Source organism: Oxyura jamaicensis, chromosome 4 (assembly GCF_011077185.1).
Source record: "Oxyura jamaicensis isolate SHBP4307 breed ruddy duck chromosome 4, BPBGC_Ojam_1.0, whole genome shotgun sequence".
In the NCBI taxonomy this organism is placed as follows: domain Eukaryota; kingdom Metazoa; phylum Chordata; class Aves; order Anseriformes; family Anatidae; genus Oxyura; species Oxyura jamaicensis.
Window position 1 is genome coordinate 5,766,752 of NC_048896.1, and position 23,136 is coordinate 5,789,887.

Genomic DNA, 23,136 nt, shown 5'->3' on the forward strand with positions numbered 1-23,136 from the left:
TTTTTTTTTACATTTTATAATGCAGGGTCAAGTGTTGAAACAAGTGAAAGAGGTCATGACATCTGGAATTCCCCCATAAATTTTAAAATGAACACTGCTTCAAAAATTCAGACTTGATGCTTGGAAAATCTCAGTTGTTTTTTGTAGTTGCTATCTACAGTACTGTTTAAATAACTAGAATTTTATTACAGAGCATAAACTTTCTTTTACCTAGTAACCACTGAAATAAGTATTTCAAAACTTTACTAAGGCTTATGTGTACAGAGTTGCCCAAGTGGTGGGCAGTAATTCCCCTCTGGAATTACTGTATATTTCAAGGTGATGTTTCAAATCACTATTATTTTATAAATATGAAGATTGTAAGAAGCATATCATGTGACTAAAAATAATTTTCTTTACATGACTTTGGATATGAGCTTTGAAACTATTGTCTCTACAGTACTGACTTGTTTTCTTTAACATTAAGTACAGTTAAAATAGTCCATTCTCTTTGCTCATCATATTAATCTGACATTGCTGACTTTCCTTTCTCTTACAAGTCCTCTATTAATGGTATTTCTTATTTGCAGTTTGGAACTCACTGAACAAAAAATTAGTGTTGAAACTATAGCTTGTGTTTATAGTGTTGCTCTTAAATACGTTCTAGTTTCAGTAGAATTATTGGTGAGTTTTTCTTTTCATTGTGGTGTTTATTGTCATTTCTGAAGTCGCATGTGCAACCTTAATGGTGAATATGACTTTGGGAGTTTTGTCTCAAAGAGTTTCATATCTATAATATATGAGTTTTTTCTTTTCTTTCAGACTTTCTTGTCATTTCTGGTATATTTATTCGGTTTTATATTATGAGCTTTTTTGAAAGGAATCACAGATGTAATTTGTATAATTGCGTATCTTTGTATTTCTTTTTCTCATTTTTTTGGTGGGTTGTCCAAGACAGTAGTCTACTGACTGTAAGGCGGTTGGTGTTTTTCTAAGAAATTTTTAGACTCTGCTCAATAATTCAGTAATGTGACATTATTACCTATTTAATATATTCTTGCCATTAAATTTTCATTTCCTTTTATATAGCTAAATGTCATCAAACACTGAACTATATATAACAGGTTTGTCTTGCGTTAAGATGAAGGATTCAATGCTCTGCACTTGAAATTCTAACCAGGCACGTTAAAATTCATGAACTAAAATGAAAATATAGTTATTACTCTTGTCTTTGCCCTGGTATGAAACTATATAGGTAGATACGGTTTCAAATAAAAAGGTATTTATTAATGTCCATCACAGCATTTTCATCTTTTTGCCATCATAAATGAACATGTAAAGCTAGCAAAAGAATAAAACTTTATTTTTATGATACTGAGGCTTTAATGAAGAAGAGGGGATTACTTGGAAAATATTTTTCCCAGGAGATAAATTGATATTATATAAAAACTTTTTCCATCATACTTTAAAGAACCAATTTTAAAATGACTTTAGATGACCTGAAATTAGAGCAGGAAAATTCAAACAAAATATTAATCAGCCTTCCAATAAAATATATTTTCAGCCTTGACACTCTTGCACATAACTTATGAAATGACATAGCCTTTTAAGTGCTCAACAGTATCCAAACACCAAGGAGCAGATGTTAGGAACAGAACATCTACCTATATTTCCTCTCTTTTGTCAATTATGCAATTTATTGTCTGATTTCAGAAGAATTGTACTGGGGCTCAGTATAACCTCAAAAATAAGTTGTTTATATCAAATCTTTACGTCTCATTCCCGTAATTAGTTTCTGGGTTGTTTGTTGTTTTTGCAGAGAGTTAGGGATCTCAGATATTATTTAGTTAGTAATGTGATAACTAGGCAGAGTCTCAGATTAGAGACACAAGTATGGGGAAACTTTGAGTCATGAGCATTGCTGTATTAAGTATCAGAGAATCTGCATGGAAGACAGTCATTACAGATAAAAGCCACAGGGAGTCAGGCTGCATGGTTTCTGTGGGTCAGTGAATAACTCATATCTTCTTGTTCTTAGGTTTTGATGCATCCAGCACAACCTGTTAATCAGCTCCAATTCATGATCCACAGAACTAGTTTAATCATGTATGAGCTGTTTTTTTACAGTGATTTGTGACTTTATATCTTTGCAAATACAAACAATCACAACAAAATAAAACAGCAGACTGAAACTTTACTAGCTTTAAGGCAAAGTAATATTTCCCTTTACAGCTTGTACTATTTCTATGCTTACGAATAAATTATTCTAAAACTAATTTTCCATAAAGAAATAAAAAATCCCCTTTTTTTTTCTTTTTAATATGATTATGGCAAACTTTTAACGATCACTGCTGGGATGGAAATCAGTCTAAGATTCATTTCTAGATTCTTCAGTTACTAATACAATGTGTAATATACTGTGACCTTTTAATAATATCACCTCATGGAAATGAAAGCAATAGGTACTTCTTTTAGTGTGGGAGAGGATAAAAGAGCATGGAACAGAATGGATATAGACAACAGTCTGGTCAACTTCCTTGGTGTTTCATTTCCAATTGTACAACAATTCATTACCTGTTTATCACTAGTACTTAAAAAAATCAGGTATTTTTTGTATCTCTGATTTAATATTGTTGAGAATTTCTGATTGATTTAGAGTTGATATTACCTAATATAAAAGTGTACATTTGCATTAGATACTTGTGTTTTGGGTTTCGTTCTGTAGTGCATTTGAATAGCTGGCAATTATCATCCAGCTTTTTACTTCCACTGTAGTAGGCTATTGTCTAGACATTCTTTAGAGAAGAAGAGTTGTTTGTTTGTTTGTTTGTTTTCCTTGCCTGTTATTTGCTCTTTCTTCCTAGCTTAGAACTCATGAGTTTTTGAGAATTTGTAAACCAATGTGAAAGACAGAGAATATTTACCCTTCAGCATCTTGTATAGCTGTCATCTTTGTGTATTCATAAGCTGTGACCAAATTATCATAGAATCATAGAATGGTTTGTGTTAGAAGGGACATCAAAGATCATCTAACTCCAACCACCCTGCCATGGGCAGGGATCCCTTCCACTACACCAGGTTGCTCAAAGCCCCATCCAGCATGGCCTTAAACACTTCCAGGGATGGGACATCGACAATCTCTTCTGGGCAACCTGTACCATACCTTACCACCCTCCAGTACCTTACCACCCTCATAGTAAAGAATTTCCTCCTTATATCTAATCTAAACCTCCCCTCTTTTAATTTAAAGCCATTACTACTTTTCCTGTCACTGCACTCCCTGACAAAGAGTCCCTCCCCAGTTTTCCTGTAGGCCCAGAGTTGAACACAGTATTCCAGGTAAATTATGTAGCTGTATTACCTGTATTAAACATACAAGGGGGCATAAGTGCTTTTGAACTATGATAATGTATTCAGTATAATTTTTGAGCTAGACTAGACTTTTAAGTCAACAGGATGAAGGAAATTTTCTATCTTCTAATGTTGGAATGTACTCATAAGCATATAAGCACATAAAAATATCCCACTTGAAAGCAAGACAATAGTAGCAGATTTTCTGATTCTACAAACTTAGTACTGAAGTTTTTTTCTTGTTTATATTTTGCTGGTAGATTTAATTACACATGAATCATTTTCCTTAACAAAACCTTACAGCTTCGCTGAGAGTGCGCGAGAACAGTATGAAAAACTGTCCAACATGCACAACAACATGACTAAATTGTATGAAAATCTGGGAGAATACTTTAGCTTTGATCCCAAAGCAGTAAGCATAGAAGAATTCTTTGGCGATCTGAGTAACTTCAGAACTCTGTTTTTGGTAAGTAATGTCTGCAAAACATCATATATTCTTATTTTTCCTTTGGGTTCTCTCAAGTTTAATTCCTTCCTCTTTTTTCTTCCTAGCGTTCTAGTTAACTTTTTGTTTTATGCTGTGGCAGGGAATCAGATGCATGTGTCCAGAATTAATTTGATTTTGGTCACTGATAATTATAATTCTTTAACTTGCAAACCCAACTGTCAATGTGAGCAAGACATGGATAATCAGAAAATGTAAAAAAAAATAAAAATAAAAATAAAAAAAAATCCCCCCCCCCAAAAAACGAATAAAAACAAAACAACAAAACAAACAACAAAAACAAAAACCACCGAAAAAAACCAAACCCCTAGTGAATAATGGAACTAAAACCAGAATGGACATACCTGTATTCACATTGTGTGGGAATCTGACTGATGTCTTAATGATGCTGTGATGCTAAAGCTTAGACTTTCATAATAAGCCCTCTGTTTCTGACAGAATTCCTGATATTCACTTAGATGTTCATATTACTACTTCTAGTCAGCTGGTATGGTTGCTATCGGGGTTTGGCTTCTCTGTGCCAGAATTTAAGAATTTTATTCAACACTGGTTTTTAAATGGGTTTAATGTCATCTTTCCTAATGGCTGTTTAGAAGCATAATCAGCTGCACCATAGGAAGTGCACATGGAAAACAGATGCCTGGAGTGTCACATTATGTCTCTAGGGAATATTAACATTGCTTGGAAATACTACTGTTTACCATGCATTTTTTTCTGAAATCTCTCTATTGCCAGTATCTGGCTTAATTCATCACATAATCATAGGAATTTCGGTTTTGGTGTGATGGGTGAATAACCACTTTAAAACATAATTTTAGTGCTTAAGTTTACTGTATTAGTAAGCTTTTACTACAATATATCTAACTGTTAATTTTCATTTGGCTGTAATTATTCTTTTTTTACTGTAAGCAAATTGCCATTTTTTTTGTAATTAGTAAGTATGCCAACACATCTGCATGAAGATGTGTCAAAAACAGGAATAGTTGTCATAAGCTATTTCAATGCATTTACTTCTTCATAAATCCAAAGCTTACATTTTCAAACATGGATGTCTAATTTTGGAAGTCTACTTAATTGTAACTACTTGAAACAGTAGCAATATCCAAATACAGTGGTGAAAAATCTGTCCTCCAGTATGTATTTAAACAGCTTTGAAGGTGATAGGAGCCAGAGACCAAATATACAGGTTTTATAGAAAGCATATTAGAATGAAAATACTTCCAGTTGCTTAAATATATGTATTTTCCTTCTTTGTTGACTACCTCAAAATCTGGCTAATAGCCTGTTGCTCTTTGCTGATTATAATTGTATTTGAAATGACTGAATAATAATGGTGGGGAGGGTGGGATCAGCTTTAATTCATTGCTACTTATTTAAGGGGAAAATTCTCTGAGATTTATCTCTATGCTTGTCCAGGAGGCGAATCTCTTTTCATGTCAAGGTATAATAGTTATATATTTTCTATATAAAATGTCGTATTCTATAAAATAGTGTAGTTGTTCTGTCCTTTAACCTTTCATATGATGACTAATATATATTATAATAATAGTTAAGACTTTATATATGTTTAATATTTTGGTAATTTAAAGAACAAAGAGTCAACTCAAGAAAAATCTAGGATTAATCCCACTGTCAGGAATTACCACAAGGCTTGGGGCGCCAAAATTTCAAATGTATGAATGCAATAAATCTTCTGCTAGTATAAGTTCCACAGTCTGCAAAGACACAGATCAGGTTATTTTATGAGCTTTTAATTTTTATGTCATATTTACAATATCAACACTATGTTGTTGGCTGTGTTATGTCTAAATTCATGTGGTTATGTTAATTGAGCTTGCAGAGATTATTTAATCCACCTATATAATCCAAAGTAAGGTCAAGTTACAGCAGGTTGCATAGGACCTTGTTCAGTTAAATTTATATTCAGGAATGGAGGCTTCATGACCTCTCTGAGTCTTTTCCACAGTGATCACACTTGTGGTGGCAGAATAGGAAAAACGTTATAACATGAGAGACTGTATTTATTGTCTCTTGTTCAATTGCGTTGCACCTCTGAGAAGAATCTAGATCTCTCTTTTGTACACCATCCCATTATGTTGTGTAGATAGCAATTAGATCACCCGAGAGCCTTCTCTTCTTACAGCAGAACAAACTCAGTTCTCAGCTTCTGCTTGTCATATGCTCCAACCTCATGACCATCTTGATATCAACTACTGGACATGCTCCAGTATTCATTGGAACTCATTCTGGGCACAGAACTCCTCCAGATGTGGTATTACAAGGAGTGGTAAAGTGGAAGAATTGCCTCCTCAACCTGTTACTGTACTTTTTAAATAGTTGACTGTGCATTCAAACTTCTTTGTTCCAAAGGCAAACTGCTGCCTCTCATCCAACCAATTGTCCACCAGTAACTTCATTTTTCTTCAAAGCAGCTTTCTAGGATTGCTTTAGCCTTTTACATTTGTTGTGTTTAGGGTTAAGTAATGTAGTGTAAGCCTATACTATAGAAAACTGTATATTTGCAAATTTTTGGTGGTTCAGTTTTTAAGTTTCACTGAATTTCCTAAATATTATTTGTGAGAACACTGTCTGGAATGGAATTCACTGCATCTCTAATACCTGTACTTCAGTGATGATTGTGGCCTTCAAGTATGTATGTTTTTTTTTATTTGTTTTTCGAATATTTACTAATTTACCTCACTTAAGTGAGGTCCTGCTTCTAAATCCAGAATGTTCAGGTGGCTTTGAACATTTGCACATTAAATACCAAATGCAGATAGATGCAGTATGACTTGGGAGGGAGGAAGTGTATTACGTCACTGAATAATTTTAATTTGCATTGAAAATAAATTTCTTTTCTGTATGCATTTTGTTCAGTCGTACTTATAGCAAGGCTCCAGATAGCCAATTCTCACTGTTTTAGGAAACTTAAAAATTAGGGCATTTCTAACTTTAATCACTGAAGTAACTGTAGCAATCAGAGTAATGAAGGTGTTGAAAACTACTAGCAAACTACTGTTAATTATTATTCCCAACATGCACATTATCCTCTTGTTAATGTTGTATACATGTCTTCTGCTAATACTCCTCTGTGTATATGGAAAAGAGGTGTAAATTCTATAAATTACGCAGATAATTTTTACCATGAGATGTTATTTGGGTTTTATTTGCCAGAATCTCCTTTACTTTCTTTATGTATGAGTGCAGGAATACCTGTGTTCTTCTGACTACTAGACAGTATTGAAAGCAGACAGCATACTTGTCTTGACGTTTGTTTTTTTTTTTCCTTTTTTATTGGAGTGGAAGAGGATATTATCAGTGTTTGGTACAGGTAAAATACTCCTTGAACATCAAATCTAGCAGAAAAAGGATTTACTTTCAGCAAGTAGTTGTATATTTTCAGGAGACTGCGACTATTCTTCATTTTTTCCAATGTAATCCATCTTTAGTATTTCACTTACATACTAAATAAATTTTAATGGACTTTTCCTTCTTAAAATTTAGATACAACTATTAGCTATTCACAAATCAAGAAGACAGAATCTTTCTGATAGGCACTACATAGTCATGTACTTCCTTGTCAATGAGGATCACGATAACCTCACATGTACGTTTTCATAATCCTTGTTACAAGGTTATTAGGTTTGAATAATACCTCCACAACACCTTCATCTTGTGCTGTAAATGCAGATAGCAAATTAATGCATTGCAAAACCTAATTGTTGTATTACCTAATTGATGTAAAATGCCTTCTGTGTTAAGGGAAAGTAATTGCAGACGCAAACTTGAGTTATACCTCCTTGCAGAAATCAGAATCCACCAGCAGTTCTGCTTTTGCAGTTTCTAAACCCCTACATATGGTCACCTCTTCTTAGGATATTTGCATGATGTATGTTTTACTTAGTACTAAAAAACTGCAAGAAAAGAGTTTGTTGTTGTTGTTGTTTTAGGGTGAGAGATTATCCTAAAGACTAAATCTCTGTGAATTAATTCAGTTTACTAAGATAGAACTATCGAGTTCTGTATTCTGGTTTGGAATATTAGATTCACATTCCAAACAGAAAAGACAGACAACAAATAATCTTTCCAAGTTTCTAGAGAAGTGGGGCTAATTTCTTGTGTCACTTTACAATTTTAAGGAGTGGGCAGTAGTCTAAGATACTGTTTTAATGCTTTATGTGTTGGTTTGAGTGGTTAATTATCTGTGTGGTGGTAAGGTTTTTAATTTTTTTTATCTGTATTATCTTCTAAGCCTCTTTAAATATTAAATATTAAAGCTTCAGTATAAAAAAGTTAGATCTGAGACGTGTATAGCTTAAGGAAAAGCTTTCTTTCCTTAGTATAATTTGTGCTTTAGTCAAATTGACTTGTTCAGATACATACGCTAGTTGTAGTAATTGTAATTAGGCCTTTTGAGAATTTCCTGACTTATTTTATCCACTAGAGCAGAACCTTGTAGACTTCAGTGGCATAAAGATTCTTGTTTAAGGATTTAATTTTTCCATATGCATGAATAAGGCCTAGGGCAAGCATTAGAAGTTCACAGTACAATGATTTTATTTTATATGAGGAAAAATATTTTAAAGAATTAAAATTTTCTGCAACATTTTGATGGCTATGGAAATTTTTTCAAGACGTCAAAAAAGCATTTCATTTTCAAGTGTAAGGAAAAAAGCAAGAAAAGGCAAGAAATCACTGAAACTCATTTAATCTGTGGAATTTATTGTAAAAATTCATAACCACTGGTAAGAATTCAGGAGCCATTGGAGAAAACTGAGTATAAACAGCATTTCCAGATGTTCTCTAGAGCATGTCTACTTATTAAATATGTTGTTTTCAAACTAGAGTAGTGCCTGCATGCTACTTCTGAGTGTTTGTTTTTTTTTTTTTCTTGTTTTGTTTTGTTTTTTTTTCTATTTATGGTAAATGGTTGAAGTAACTGGCCAAAATATAATTCCAGGTATTTTTTGAAATATGGATGATTTGGCTCTTCTTGTTTGTCTTTCTCTTGTGTTATTTCTTGTACTACAGCTTCTAACAATTAAAGTTAAGGAGTTCTTCAGATTGCTGCTTTTGGTTTTGTTACTAACAATTCTGATGTGAGCATTTATGTTAAGACATACCATAGATCATGAGGTAATTTAGTGTGGAAGAACATACAAGAAAGTCATTGAGTCTGACATCCTGCTCAAAGCAGGGCTAGTGCAGAAGTTAGTTCAAGCTGAGTGGGACCATGTTTTGAATATCTCCATGGATTAAGATACCTTAAGATGAAATATATCAATGTCTTTTAATTTTAGGCTCATCTTTAATCAGAAATATGTTCTGAAAGGCACATTTAATGGTCACAGAGAAATCTGTGTTTATGTATGTATGCATATATATACTTATCTATATATCAAATATAAAATATATGCTTGTTGCATGATACGTTTTTCTTGTAATGCTTATATTGTGCTATTTCAGTGTTAAAATAAAAACATCTGGTCTTCTAAAAATATGTTCAAGACTGTGCTGATCATTGTCAGAAGTGGCATACATTAAATGGAAAATAATGACAATTTTTATTTCTTGAAATAATATATACATGCATCATCTTTTCTAATTATTTCTTCTGCAAGTTGGAGAGAAACAGCACTTACTAAATGCACCTCCACAAGTTCTAAGTATTTAGAAGTTGTTGAGCTGAATATCAAGTTGTAGAGTTTATCAGAAAAGAAGTTCTGGAACAGTCAGTGTTGCTTTTTCATCTTTCACTTTTCTGATCAAAGTATATCACCTATATAGTGATACTTATTTTGGTTCAGTAGTTTCCCCAATTATTTTCCAACACAATTTTCCATATAAAATAAGCTGTTATTCTGTTATCCCTAAGCAACAGCAGAAAAGGAAATTACAAGGAGGCCATGCAGGTACAGTAGCTGACCTTTCTCTGTTTTTTGAGGCATATTGACTGCCACTGAAATGTTTTGCTATACTGGAGAAGGGGTGGGAGTGGTAGAGCTGACTTTTTTATTTTTTTTTTATTTTTTTTTTTATTTTTTTATATTTTTTTTTTTAGAGAGAGAAATAGACATTAGCTTCTTGAATAGAAATTGACTTATGAACCTTTTTTTCATTTTTTATATCTTTAAGGCTGCCCTTGCACCACCGAGTTTGCAGTTAAATACCAAATTAATCTCATAGCTAGTTCTTTATCAGTATCTGTCTAGCTGTGTGAAAGTAAATTATTTTTCTCACTGTTTTGCGATGTTAGAAGAAGGCTCTGCATACTTAGGAATTCACACTAAATTTGCAAAACTGTCTGTTATGTGGTTGCAAATAACCAAATAAACTTAGAGCACCTATGACTTACCTAACCAAACATTCCTTTTGAGCCATTTCAATTCATCAAGCTGCAGCATAGGGAATCAATCTAGAAATGTGGACGCAAGAAACAAAGTTGTTTTATTTATATATGCTATATCTGCTCACTTTTTATTTCTAGGCTTTTCTACCCTTTTTGAAAGAAACATAATTAGAGCCAAGAGTATAGTGAGAGGACTAAATCAAGTTTGCATTGCTTTACCTCAGAAGTCTTCTTTACCTCTTGCAGTTGGAAATTTTGCCCTTCTCGGTCTTCACTTGTCTGTGCTGCTTCTTGTTCAGTCTCTTTTCCCTATGATGAGGTAGAATATTTAAACCTGAGAAGTGAGCTTTTAACAGGTAATTGTGTCACCTCTGCCTAGGTTTATTTCTTTGATTTAGAGCTTAGATACATCTTCATAACCTCACTGTATTCAAGGAATATCACAAGAACTAAGTAAAGCACTTGAGCATGAGGACTTTTCTTTGTAAATGAAACCTGGTTCAAAATCAAGCTGGGGCATGTGTATGTGGGGAGGAATTAGGTATTTTCTTCTCCGTCAGAGCTGACAGTTACAGGGAAATTGAATCAAAAGTAGTGATTTTGTTTTTTCCTCTTTATGTAATAGTAGATCCACAGAATAAGAATATGCCTTTCCTATTTGGGACATTTTGGAAAATATATCGATTTAGTTCTTCCAATGAAAGTAAACACAAATTTCTCTTCTCCTTCATTTGCAGCATAACCTTGGAACAATTGCAACCTGATATACTTAGTTTGGTATAGTTTTCAGGTTTTTATCAAGTAATGATTAATCTTTTTATTGGGCTACAAGTATCCTGGTCTTTCAAGGTTTTATAAGATGTATGTCATGTATCAAGCAGGAAACAAACACCTGTTACGTGTCTTTCATATGAAGACTTTTTCATCACAGTGAATTCAGCAACTTGAGTATAATGTCCTTGTAAGTCCTTTTCTTCTTTCTATTATTTGTTTACTAATAATATGCTTCAAAGGAAATTTTAAGCTGATAATGCAGGAGCTTTTTTGTTTTGTTTTGTTTTTGAAGTGTCCCTTGAATACAGTAGGACATTGTGTACAATAATATAAATCAGTGAATACACAATACACAATACATAATCCTTTTTTTTTTTTTTTTAATGAAAGGCACTACATAAATTCAAGCTGAATTCTCAGGTTTTAAACTAGTAAATTGAGTTTGCAATTCAAGAATGGCTTAAAAGAAAGGATGTGTTTATTCACTCTTCTTCCAGGTTATTTGTCTGGGAATACAGTTTCTCCCTTCTGTCTTTAAAAGAAAAAATAAATAAATCACCAAGAAGTACTTCCTGTAGGAAAGTTTTCCAGGAAGCAATACTGAAACACTGCCCCTACAGGCAGTATGTAGCAAGCCCTTGCTGCTGTCCTCCTTAAAAATAAATAAATAAATAAAAAAGCCAACCAACCACACAGGAAGAAACACCCAAAGACCCTTTTCTAAGGTCTCTCATTTCTCATCTAAGTCCAACTTGTGCTAATGAGAACTTATTTTTTTTTAATAAGCTAAATCAGGAATTGGGTGTATGCTAGGAAAGTTTATAAGTAATGGAATTGGAAGCAAACGGATTCATATAGGTGTGATAACTTACTGACTTTGTTAACAGGTTGTTAGTACTGCTAGGTAGGTAGCCGCCCTATTTCTGACATAAATGCACTAAAACATTACCCTTTTACAAGCACTAAAAAGCAGTCAAGTGTAGGAATAACTGGCAAAGTAGATGGTATTCGGATTCGTTTCTGGCAAGTCTAACTTGTTTCTGTGGCAGGGTCATAGGTCTTGTGGATGGGAAAACTAATATTTTATGGTAGTGAGGCCTTTGGATTTTTTTTTTTTCAGAAATAATATAACATGGTCTAGAAGAAACAGAAGTTACGCTTCCTAATCTTGAAATGGGACATGATTAAAACATTTTATTTATTTATTTTTTTTTTTTAGCATTTTCGATAGTTTTAAGCTGACTGTCCAGTCAGTATTGATTGCAGTAAGTCTAATTGAGTCATCTTGTAATTCCTTAGCATTATCTTGGAAGCTTATAAAATTTAATGAGGATTTTAAATCCTTATTCCACTCGGAAAACCAGCCATAGTTTAGGATGTTAAGAATCACAGTACTTAAGATGTGAATCTAACCCAGATGTTGAAGAACTCTTGCAAACAATAGTGTTTATTACCTGTTCTAAGTGACTCCCTTTGGCAAGATTCTAAGTCTAAAAGAGACCCTACCACAGAAGATGCCCACAGTCTACAGATCCTTACATCTGAGCCTATCACATTTGTTAGAGAAAAAGCTGTGTTTGGGTTTTGAGTTAGTAGTAATCTGATCTCTCTTTTGAAGTCTCCACAAGGGCACTTCATCTACTCTCAGGCTCATCATTGTGCTTGTTCATATATCATATTAAGATAATAATTTGATAATTCAACCCCCCCCCCCTTTGTCTTAATTGTCATTTGATTGATCACTGTTACTACATCTTCAATTAGCTTGTTGATGTTGGAGTAAATTAGCTTATTTCCTGAAGTTTAGATTGGTTTATCATGTTTAGGAAATTCCAAAGCAAGCTAATAGAATTGGATTATTCTGTCAAAATGTAATATGAAGTATGAAATGGAAAGTATGAGAAGCCTTGGGAAAAAAATAAAAATAAAAATAAAAATATTGCAGATGAGTATGAGCATCCATGCAATATTGTGGTGTTTTTTCATGTTTTTCATTTCCTAAGGGTGTATTGGCATATGTTCTCTGGAAGGAATGCTGTTGTTTCAGGAATGTTGAATGTTGTGTCTCAGCCTTCTCTTGAAGGAAGCATGTAAAAGCTTTCAAACCCATGCTGTTTTATTTTATTGTTCTTGTGATGGGTTTGGTGTTTAGATACTTAATATACATTGCACAGTGTAGTAATCCTCGCAATCTCTGTTAGAATTTCTAGCCAAAAACTTCAATGGATGACATTTAAGATCCTGGTCTATGGAAGAACAAAAGCATCACTTTCTGTTTGATTTTATGCACGTGTAGAAAGTTTCGGAATAGATTTTACAAAATCACCTTGAAATAAGTTTTTGTTTGTTTGTTTGTTTGTTTGTTAAAATGTAAGGTTTCACTTGCATAATGGTGCAAAGCTTCACATGCTGACCTATTGATTCATCTCTTCCTATGTGCTGCATAAGGTGTAGCAAGCCTGATGGCAGATGGCTCCGCTTGGGGTTGTGTACGTGCCTTGGTTTGGCCCTTGTCCCCAGCTCTTGCATTGTGTTGGGGCCCCAGTGCTGAATGGCTGTGCCTTTGAGTAAATGCCAGTGCTCCTGCTAATGCTGGCCTTGTCCTGGGTGAGCTTGACCTGCAGTGACAGCATCCCAAATATGTTTTATGTTAGATATAATGGCTGGAATTCATGAAGCACGGGGCAATATCCTAAATAATCTTTTCTACTTACTGTTTTGTAGCCACCTATCAGGAAATTCTGTATTTCTGTTCTTGTTTAATTCTAGGTTGCTGCATCTCTTTTGCATTATTGTCATAAGGATAACCTGAATGTTTTCTTCCATGGAATACTCACGAAAGATCTTTATATGAACACATTAAGCCATCTGCTGCATCTTAACTCTTTCTGTATATGAATTTCCAGTTAATTTGAGTTCACTGTTCCTATTGATTTATGATGCAATGCTTTATTTCGTGTAATGTTGAATCATATTTTGCTGGTGCAAGTCAAATTTAGGGAAGGTCTGAGGGATCTGCAAGTATTATTTTTAAGGCATAGAGAATGAACTTTTGTGGACGCCTCAGATTATGTTATTAAAGTGGTATAGAAATTCAATTTAAAGTGGCATTTTTATGCATAAAAATCAAGTACTCTTCTATTACTTTGCAGAATGAATTATGATAAGTTGATTATATTACATCTCATAGGCAGCGTGCGTAGAAGTGAATGAATGTAACCTAATAGATGTCTTTTTAGAACTCAACCACTTTAGTTTTTCTCAGAGAATGGTGGCATTGAAGGGAGTTTATAATTCTCATTTTTTCTGTTTTACTTTTTATTTTATAGTATCAGCATAGGTCATGTTCCTGCTGATGTTACTGTGTACATAAGTATTTGTAAAAGCAATCTGTTACAGCTGTTTGAAACCACTAGCCTTGAAATTTATGCACATACATGGCCCATACACTCCAAAAAAATTGAATGCCCCATTTTCATTGTTTGACATCTCTAGACTTTAGAATGGTGAGACATGAGTTACACACCATGGTAAGTCACGTGCAGACTTTATATTTTTCTATCTTTATATTAGAAATCAGTGGGCTAGTTCACAGTGTGGAGGTCTAGAAAGTGAGCAAAGAGTAAATAAAGAAGTAATCAAAGCCACATGAGGGTGACAAATAATTATGTAGAGAGAGACCTAAAGGATTTGTGTTATAATTGAGGTAGAGCAAATTCGGTAGACAGCACCATTCATCCGAGTCAAAGTTATATATTCTTGTGAACGATATATTTCAGGCTATTGTCTGACTGTCTACAGTAGTAAATGACATAGCAAATGTGGAACTGGCTGGTGAAGAGTAATGATAAACAAGTACTTTCTGTGTGGTTTGGTTCTGGGATACTTTTTTGAAGGAAAAGGATTACTTTGACTAAACAATGTTTATGTGTCAAATAGAAAATCATTTTCTTTTTTCAGTCTTCATTTTGAAGTGGTATATAAAGGAAAAGAAGAGATGGTCAATTTTAAGGAATGTGGCATAAAATTGGGTGGGTGAGTGGGTAGGAGGTTCAAGAGGATAAGAGATAGCAGAAAAGGATATGCTAAATACTAATCAGAATACTAGACTGTTACTAAAGAATTGCTGAACTACTGCAGTGAAGCCAAGGGTGAATAAGACTAGGGATTTTTTATTTTTTTTTCTAGAGTAACTCTACTGTTGCTACAAAAAGCCTTCTGAAGCTGTATGGGTGCAGTGTTCCATTGCACTCTGTTAGTTCCAAAACTGCTAGTCTGGGAGCCAAGAGCCCCAGAGACTTGTTAGTGTGATGCCCCATTTGGATTTCTGTCTCTGTTTTGAATGGTTTTTGTTCAAATTGCCATGAGTAAGTAGCGTATTTTATTAACTGTATATATTTTATATTTATGAACTGTGTATTTGCATATAATGTCCTTTCAGTTAGGAAGTTTAGAGGCTGGCACAAATTAATTTTGCAGATACAATAAATTTATGGCTTGTTTAGTTCAGTCTATAGTAGTCTTCCTGATAGAAAATATTGCAGAATCTATGACTTAATTCTAATATCTTAATAGCTAGTGGGTTACTTCTAATTCTATTAGGTGCTACTAGTATGCAGGCTACTTAGGCACTTTATTTCGTAAGGCTGTGGGCTTAAGAGTTTCATTCCAGCTTGTGAAGTTACAGTAAAACGAAATCTCTATCAAGTGTGATTGAATGTGCAGAGACAGAACTGTCCAAAACCAAAGAGGATAAAATAGTGATTTATTTTTTTTTCTTCTAAAGCAAAAGGTGCTTTACAGTGTGGTAGGTTATGCGATCGTACAGCAAATACAGTTCTTAATTGAGTTTTCATACGCATCTACAGGTAACATCACTCATAACTGTGGTATCCAACATCACTGCAAAGCAGTATCCTGTATTAAATAAGGTGCTTTATGTAGTATTGTACCTTGGTGAACTTTTGAAATGGTTGCACTGAAATATATCGCCCTTGGGATGCATGAGTATTCCATAATTGGAGGGAGGTATCTGGGAGTCCTGCATTATCAAATCTGATAGAACTTCTGTAAGTCTTAATACTTAGAAGTGTTAGATAGGATTTTCTTATGGAAGTGACAGTCATTGTCCGTAGTTCATTCCTAGCATGTACACAGGTAGGCAAATAGAGATCTTCCGTTTATAAACATTTGGAATGTCGTTTCTGAGAAATATATTGGACTGTGTAGTATAGTAAGTCAGCTCCAAATCTCCTATAGGAATTTTATTTGTGGAGTAATATCTGACACATCAATTTGTAACTTTACAGGACATCTACAAAGAAACCTTTCTCTTTATTGTATTTGTAATCTTGTGTCTTTTCCTGTATTTTAAGGTATAATTAAATTGCACAGGAAGTAAAGTAAATATTAAAATTGAAACCATTTATTTTATGCCTTATGCTTAGTAAGTCTTGGCTGTTCAGCTGAAGCATCTTTAATGAGCATGTTGCATTAATTCTGGATGGTTTTAGATCCAGTTGCTCCTTTACTGTAACTATTTGTTGGACATGATGTCCAAACTCACCCGAAGCCCAGACGTACACTACTTGTAGGTAGAGTATATTTGGGTACCGTGAGTTGGAGAGGAAAGGAAGCAATAAATGTCTAGTTGTGAATATAAATAAGAAAATTACCCTTAACACTTATCATGTCTAATTTCACGTTAGGTGAAATTAAATCATGATGGATTCAGTGAATTTCCTCATGATAAATGAATGTTAGGAAGGGTGAAACTAAGGATGTATTTAAGATCTTATGTAACAGCTTAAAGGAATTCAAGTATTTATTTTTTTTAAGAGAGCAAGGACTGAAATAGGAATTATGACTGGTCTTGAGCAAAGAACTGATAATTGTATTGGGTTTGTGTGTCCAGGTTTTGGTAGTGGAGAGGGGTCACTGTGGAGGAGGCTCTGTGAGGAGAGACCTGCCCCGTACCAGAAACAGCCAGTTGCAGTCTTTGTCTCAACCCATGAGCTTTTCATCTTATTTTTTCTGCCTGTCCTGAGGAGGGAGAGTGAAAGAGTGGCTTGGTAGGTGTCTGGCAGCCAGCCCAGGTCAACCCAACACAGCAGGAAATCAAGACTAACCTCATTTGGAAAAGGAGGATATATTCTAGACTAAATGTAGGAAGGATTGTGGAAGGTTTTTATCCAGGAGTGTTCTACGTTTATAGCTTTTATCATGGCACTTTGTGTAATCTGTCATCACAGAGACTTTAGATTTGCTGTTTTAATCCATAAATTCAACTATTTTCCATTAATTCTGATGTGTTTTGTGTATTTAAGCAATGCAGACCGCTTTGAATATTTCAGTATATTTGAAAATATTTGAGGAATTGTAAGTTAAATGTTGGTAAATGAATTTTAGTTACTCATAGTTGAACTGCATAATGACAGAAACTTGCTTTCACTTACTCCTCTTAAAAGTAAGCTACTGGTTTAAGCTAGGCTTAGTCTTAAAAGCAAATCCAAACAAACATACACGTTGCTGCTGAATAATCTGGATTTTTTTAATCACCATAAGTGCAAAGTGATTTCAATTTTCATTCTTCTGATTATCTAATAATGTATAAATAGTATGGTAAATTATCTTCTCTTTAAAATTTCTGACAATGCTTAAAATGTATCAGTTCCTTTTTATTTTTTCACATATGTGAAACATAAATGCATATTTGTGCAAACAAGGTTAATTTTTGTTACTGTTTCTAGTCCTCAGTATGTAGACTCCCATGTTCATTTTATCTAATGCAGGAGGCTGTAAAAGAAAACAACAAAAGAAGAGAAATGGAAGAAAAAATGAAAAGAGCCAAACTGGCAAAAGAAAAGGCTGAACGAGAGAAACTGGAGCGACAGAAGAAGAAACAGCAGTTGATTGATATGAACAAAGGTAAGGCATCATTTTTAGTAGATTTGTTAAGGGGGGAGGGGGAAATAACAAGCTGAAGACTGTTCCAAGTCAGTATGAAAAACACTTGCTGTTTTGCAAGCGGAAAAAAAAAAAAAAAAAAAAAAAAAGGAAAAAGGTTAACTCTTTAGTTTTGGCCTATCTGATTTTGTAATTCTGTATTTGTCATTTACTATCTACAGTGTTCCTTTCAAGCCATTTTGCTGTGAATTATTGCCTTGTTTCCCTTTGTTGCAGTTAATTGATTTTTTCATAAGGATTTATTTCCAAGAAGTAGTATCTTACTTGCTTTGTTGTTAATTTCATTCTGTGAACATCTTTATAATCAAGATACTGTGGCAATTAATGTCTTCCTTTTTGGGCTTGGAGGCTCCATGTTATAATGTATGTTCTCCCACAAATCCTATTATGATCTGGAAAATCTGGTTGAGCTCAGGGCCTAAGTATAGAATGATATTTCAGCATTATAAAAAGCAGTGTTAAGCTTGTAGAGAAGATTGTATGGAAAACACTGGAGAAACACTAGGCCAGGCAAAAAAAAAAGCCCACTGCAACATCTTCGAGGATGGCTGTGGAGGTAAAAGCAATCTAAGTCATGGAAGGACAAGATTCTGGTCAGCATTTTAATCATTGATAACGCAGTAGTGCAGGAACACTGGCATGTAATGCTTATGCCACTTTATGGTGTCAAACGTATTTAGAATGCCAGTATTTCTTGCAAAACAGTAAATTTCCTGTGATCAGTGAAAATCTGTGACTTGTGTGTTGACAGCTAGCCCTTAAGGAGTGTCAGGTCACCAACCTCCCCTTCCTGTTTGGCTACCAGTCTCTGTTTTTGGTAGGCCTCAGTCTGTGGTTTAAATGAACTTGAGTTTAAGGTGATCTGTACCTCTGGTACAGCCATAGTAAAAACATGGATCTTGTAGATGCATACTGAGAATGCTTTGTTCCTCAAGTTCCTTACTCCATCCCTGTGCTCTTCAGAGAGCAATTACAACCCTAAAATTTACCATCACCGGCATATTTTCACTTTAAGAATCACAGTGGCATTCCTAGCACCCCAGTTCCCTCAGCCGCTCCTATAGAACTTGTGTTCAGGAAACCTCCTTTGGGACCTATATGTATTTTTTAATACCAATTAGATATTTGCATTGAACCATTAACTCATTTATATTTCTTTTTAACCGAAATTCTTACATCAGGTATACAGTTAACAGTAATAACAGTATGTCTTAAATATATACCGTCTACTTACATGTTACTTTGTCAGACTGTCATTTGCAATGATTTCAGGAGGTTATACTATTTTACCTTTATTGACATATGTATACCAAGTGTCACAGTGAGGAACTACGTCAGTCTTCAAAACTGAAAATGGATGCAGAGGATAAGTTTTCTTTACTAGTGATATTTTTTTACTGTGTTTACTTTATATGTGCTACTAACAAATGATAAATTAGATTCTCTATTGTATTTCCCGACTGTGTTAAGAAGAACTTGGGGGGAAATAAAAGCTTTATTTGCATTCTGAATTTTTGAATAGATTTAGTATCTGCACTTTGAATGCACTGCATATTAGAGCTCTATTGCCATGGCAGGAAGGGTGGAGTGGGGTGATAGCTCTATACCCACTAGATTCCAGGACACTGATATTCAGCTTTTTTAACTAATTATATGTATATATTTTTCTTGATATGCCTACTTCTGTATGCTCATTACTGCTTATATAAATAGTCCACAAATTTGTCTAAGCAAATGTGAAGCAGAGAACTTAGACGAAGGACACAGATGTCCTCTGAAGCTGTCATTTTGACAAGGTAATTTGAGCTGAAGTGTGTTTTAACCTAACTGTGCATTAGTTTTTTCTTCAGCTGTATCTTCAATTAAAAAGAAAACAAAAACAAACAAAAACATCGCTACAGCCTCTCAGGTCAGAGCAATAGTATATTTTCCTATATTTTCAAGCCTTTTAAGGGTGTAGTTCTATAACCAAGTAAGAGCAAGAAAACTCTTATGCAGATGCATAAGTCATTGGAACATCCAGGTCAGATTTAGTTGCTTTTCTGTTTCTTGGTGCGAGAGAACAGAAGACTGCAGTGTGGCCAGAATCAAGAACTGTCCAAGAACTTTAATTCCTAGCTATAAAAATAACTTCAGAATTGCCAATATTATAAAGACCAGGTTACTGAATTTGCTAGTATTTTCTGCTTTGTGGAGTGCCTAGTCTAATTGAGATGCCGTATCAGCCAGTTGACGCAGTACTTACATAAATCCTACTGAGAGAAAATAATATAGAAAAATAGTATAGAAAATCTCTCAATTCAATATAAGCTTCGAAGTGATTTACAATGCACAACATAAAAAGTGAAGTGATTCTAAATCTCAAAGGACATACAGATTTCCAAATATAGGTGTTTCATACAAAACCAATTTCATACAAATCCAAAAACATTGTTTACACAATGTTTTCATGACTTCCACCTGACTTAACGTCTGCAAAATTCCTGCAACGTTGCTTCCAAGTGAGGAAAAAAGAACCGAAGTCAGCTTTCTAGGAGCTGAAAAAAGTGTAACAGCAATTCTGATGCAAATGTTATTTAATCAGAAACAGTTTTGCTCTTCACAATGTCTGATTACCATGGTGATTAAAATCACCTTTTAACTGATGGTATTGGGATAAAAGATAGAATGAACTTGCTCAGTCCCAATTCATATTGAATAAATTGTTTTGAAGACACATTAAAATTGTCGCCTAATGCAGATGAAGATAATGGAAATTAGGTTCTATGCTAGTGGTTGATGGATATTCCTACTTCCCCTTTTAAAGTACTCTTTTATAAGAATTCATATGCCATTTATTCAAATTGCTATGTACTAGTATCAGCAATAATTCAGTTGTTTCCTTGAAAAGCTTACACTTGCATTGGCAATTGCAGGGCACAGTTCAAGAAGGTCATTCTTGTTTTTTTACTGACTGTATGCTTCCTTAATTGCTGTGTTCTTTCTATGTCCTTTAGCATAAACAGAAATACATGCTAAGTTTCTTATGAGATGCATATTATGTTCTGAGTATCATAGCCTTAATCCTTTGAGTTTGTGTTGGCCAGTGATTGCATGAAGTACCTGGAATGTTAAAACATGAAGCATACTTACATTCTGTTAATTACTAGTTTACGGTGCTGGATGCCAATGAGATCAGTGTTAGAATTCATTTGGCAAGTCTTTAAGTTTCATATTGATGTCAATGGTTCATTTGAATATGCTGCATTCTTCCTGAAATGTAATCTTCACAGAAGAAAGGAAAAAAAAGTGGAGATTTACATTATGTTCAAAAATAACAGTAAAAGTACAACAAGACTTGGTATTTTCTTCTCCAATTACATTAATTGCTCAAAAATTTTGAGCTGTGTTTATGCAGTATTTTTAAGCCACATGGAAAATGGGGGGAGAATCAAAACTACTGTAAATGTTGCTGTTCACACAGAATTTTCTAGGTTGGAAGAGACCTCAAGATCATCAAGTCCAACCTCTGACCTAACACTAGCAGTCCCCACTAAACCATACCCCTAAGCTCTACATCTAAACGTCTTTTAAAGACCTCCAGGGATGGTGACTCCACCACTTCCCTGGGCAGCCCGTTCCAGTGTCTAACAACCCTTTCGGTAAAGAAGTTCTAACATCCAACCTAAAACTCCCCTGGCGCAACTTAAGCCCATTCCCCCTCGTCCTGTCACCAGGCACGTGGGAGAACAGACCAACCCCCACCTCGCTACAGCCTCCCTTGAGGTACCTGTAGAGAGCGATAAGGTCACCCCTGAGCCTCCTTTTCTCCAGGCTGAACAAGCCCAGCTTCCTCAGCCGCTCCTCGTAAGACTTGTTCTCCAGGTCCCTCACCAGCTTCGTAGCCCTTCTCTGGACTCGCTCGAGCACCTCCATGTCCTTCTTGTAGCGAGGGGCCCAAAACTGAACACAGTACTCGAGGTGCGGCCTCACCAGAGCCGAGTACAGGGGGACGATCACCTCCCTGGCCCTGCTGGCCACACTGTTTCTTACACAGGCCAGGATGCTGTTGGCCTTCTTGGCCACCTGAGCACATTGCTGGCTCATATTCAGCCGACTATCAACCATCACTCCCAGGTCCTTCTCTGCCAGGCAACTCTCCAACCACTCATCTCCCAGCCTGTAGCTCTGCTTGGGGTTATTGCGCCCCAGGTGCAGGACCCGGCACATGGCCTTGTTGAACTTCATGCAGTTGACCTCGGCCCATCGGTCCAGTCTATCCAGATCCTCCTGCAGAGCCTTCCTACCCTCAAGCAGATCGACACACGTACCTAACTTGGTGTCATCTGCAAACTTACTGAGGGTGCACTCAATGCCCTCATCTAGTTGCATAAAAAGGGCAAATAGCTATTTGTTCTCGCACTACCTTTTCTGAAACTACTGCTGCTTGTTTTCCAATAAGGGAGTTAGAGAAAATGCTAAGTAAATACAGATGTAATGGTTCTTTTAAGAGCCTTTTGAAGAGCACATTTTCTTACTAATCGCCAACTTTTCAGGTTCATCTCAGCCAAAAATAGCATGGGAGCTAAAGTAAAAGTCCTTGTTTGTGTTTTACTCTGCTACTAACAGCAAAATTATTGGTCATTCGCTTGAACTGCAATGAGAACATTGCTCTTCTGGTGTCCTTCCACAAAGATAGCACCAAAGCAGCTGAATTTATGTACTTGTACTCTCTTACCTGTAATGTACATATTCTGCACCAGTGAGGTTCACTGGGAGTTACTTTTCTAAGACAAGACCATTCCCTTGCTCCAGAAAACAGTCTGGGCCCCATGAAGAAAGATATAAATTGACAATAAAGGAAATGTAAACAGATGCAAATAAATGCAAATGAAAACAAAATATATTTTTAAAGTGAAAATAATGAGAATAAATGCAAGCCACATAAATCACTGTCATTATCACGGATTTACATTAGTACAAATGTAACCATCAGGACATGGTTTTAGTTGTAAATACTTCCTGTCAGTTGAATGGATTTCCTAATCTACATTTCCTAATCTCTGGAACAGTCACACTGACTTTCAGTAACAATGTTCCCAGCACTATGAATGTATATTTTTAAAAAGGCAGGCCTGTGTGGAAAGCAATATTGCCAAAAATAGTTTAATTTTATTTTATATTTTTAATTATTTTTTCCAAGAAGAAGAAGAAGAAGAAAACAAACAAACAA

General features: G+C 34.9%; 1 protein-coding gene and 1 long non-coding RNA gene across 2 annotated transcripts in view; both read left to right on the forward strand.

The window, feature by feature from the left end:
* DIAPH2 (diaphanous related formin 2) overlaps nt 1–23,136 on the forward strand; it is a 187,251-nt gene that overhangs the window by 106,087 nt on the left and 58,028 nt on the right. The window contains exons 25-26 of the mRNA XM_035326106.1: nt 3,632–3,796; nt 17,750–17,885. Coding sequence (XP_035181997.1) covers nt 3,632–3,796; nt 17,750–17,885 — 301 coding nt within the window. The remainder of the gene's footprint in view (nt 1–3,631; nt 3,797–17,749; nt 17,886–23,136) is intronic.
* Nucleotides 11,917–15,043, forward strand: LOC118166946. The gene is made up of 3 exons (XR_004750830.1): nt 11,917–13,394; nt 13,571–13,581; nt 15,033–15,043. It is a non-coding gene; the product is annotated as an uncharacterized LOC118166946 (long non-coding RNA).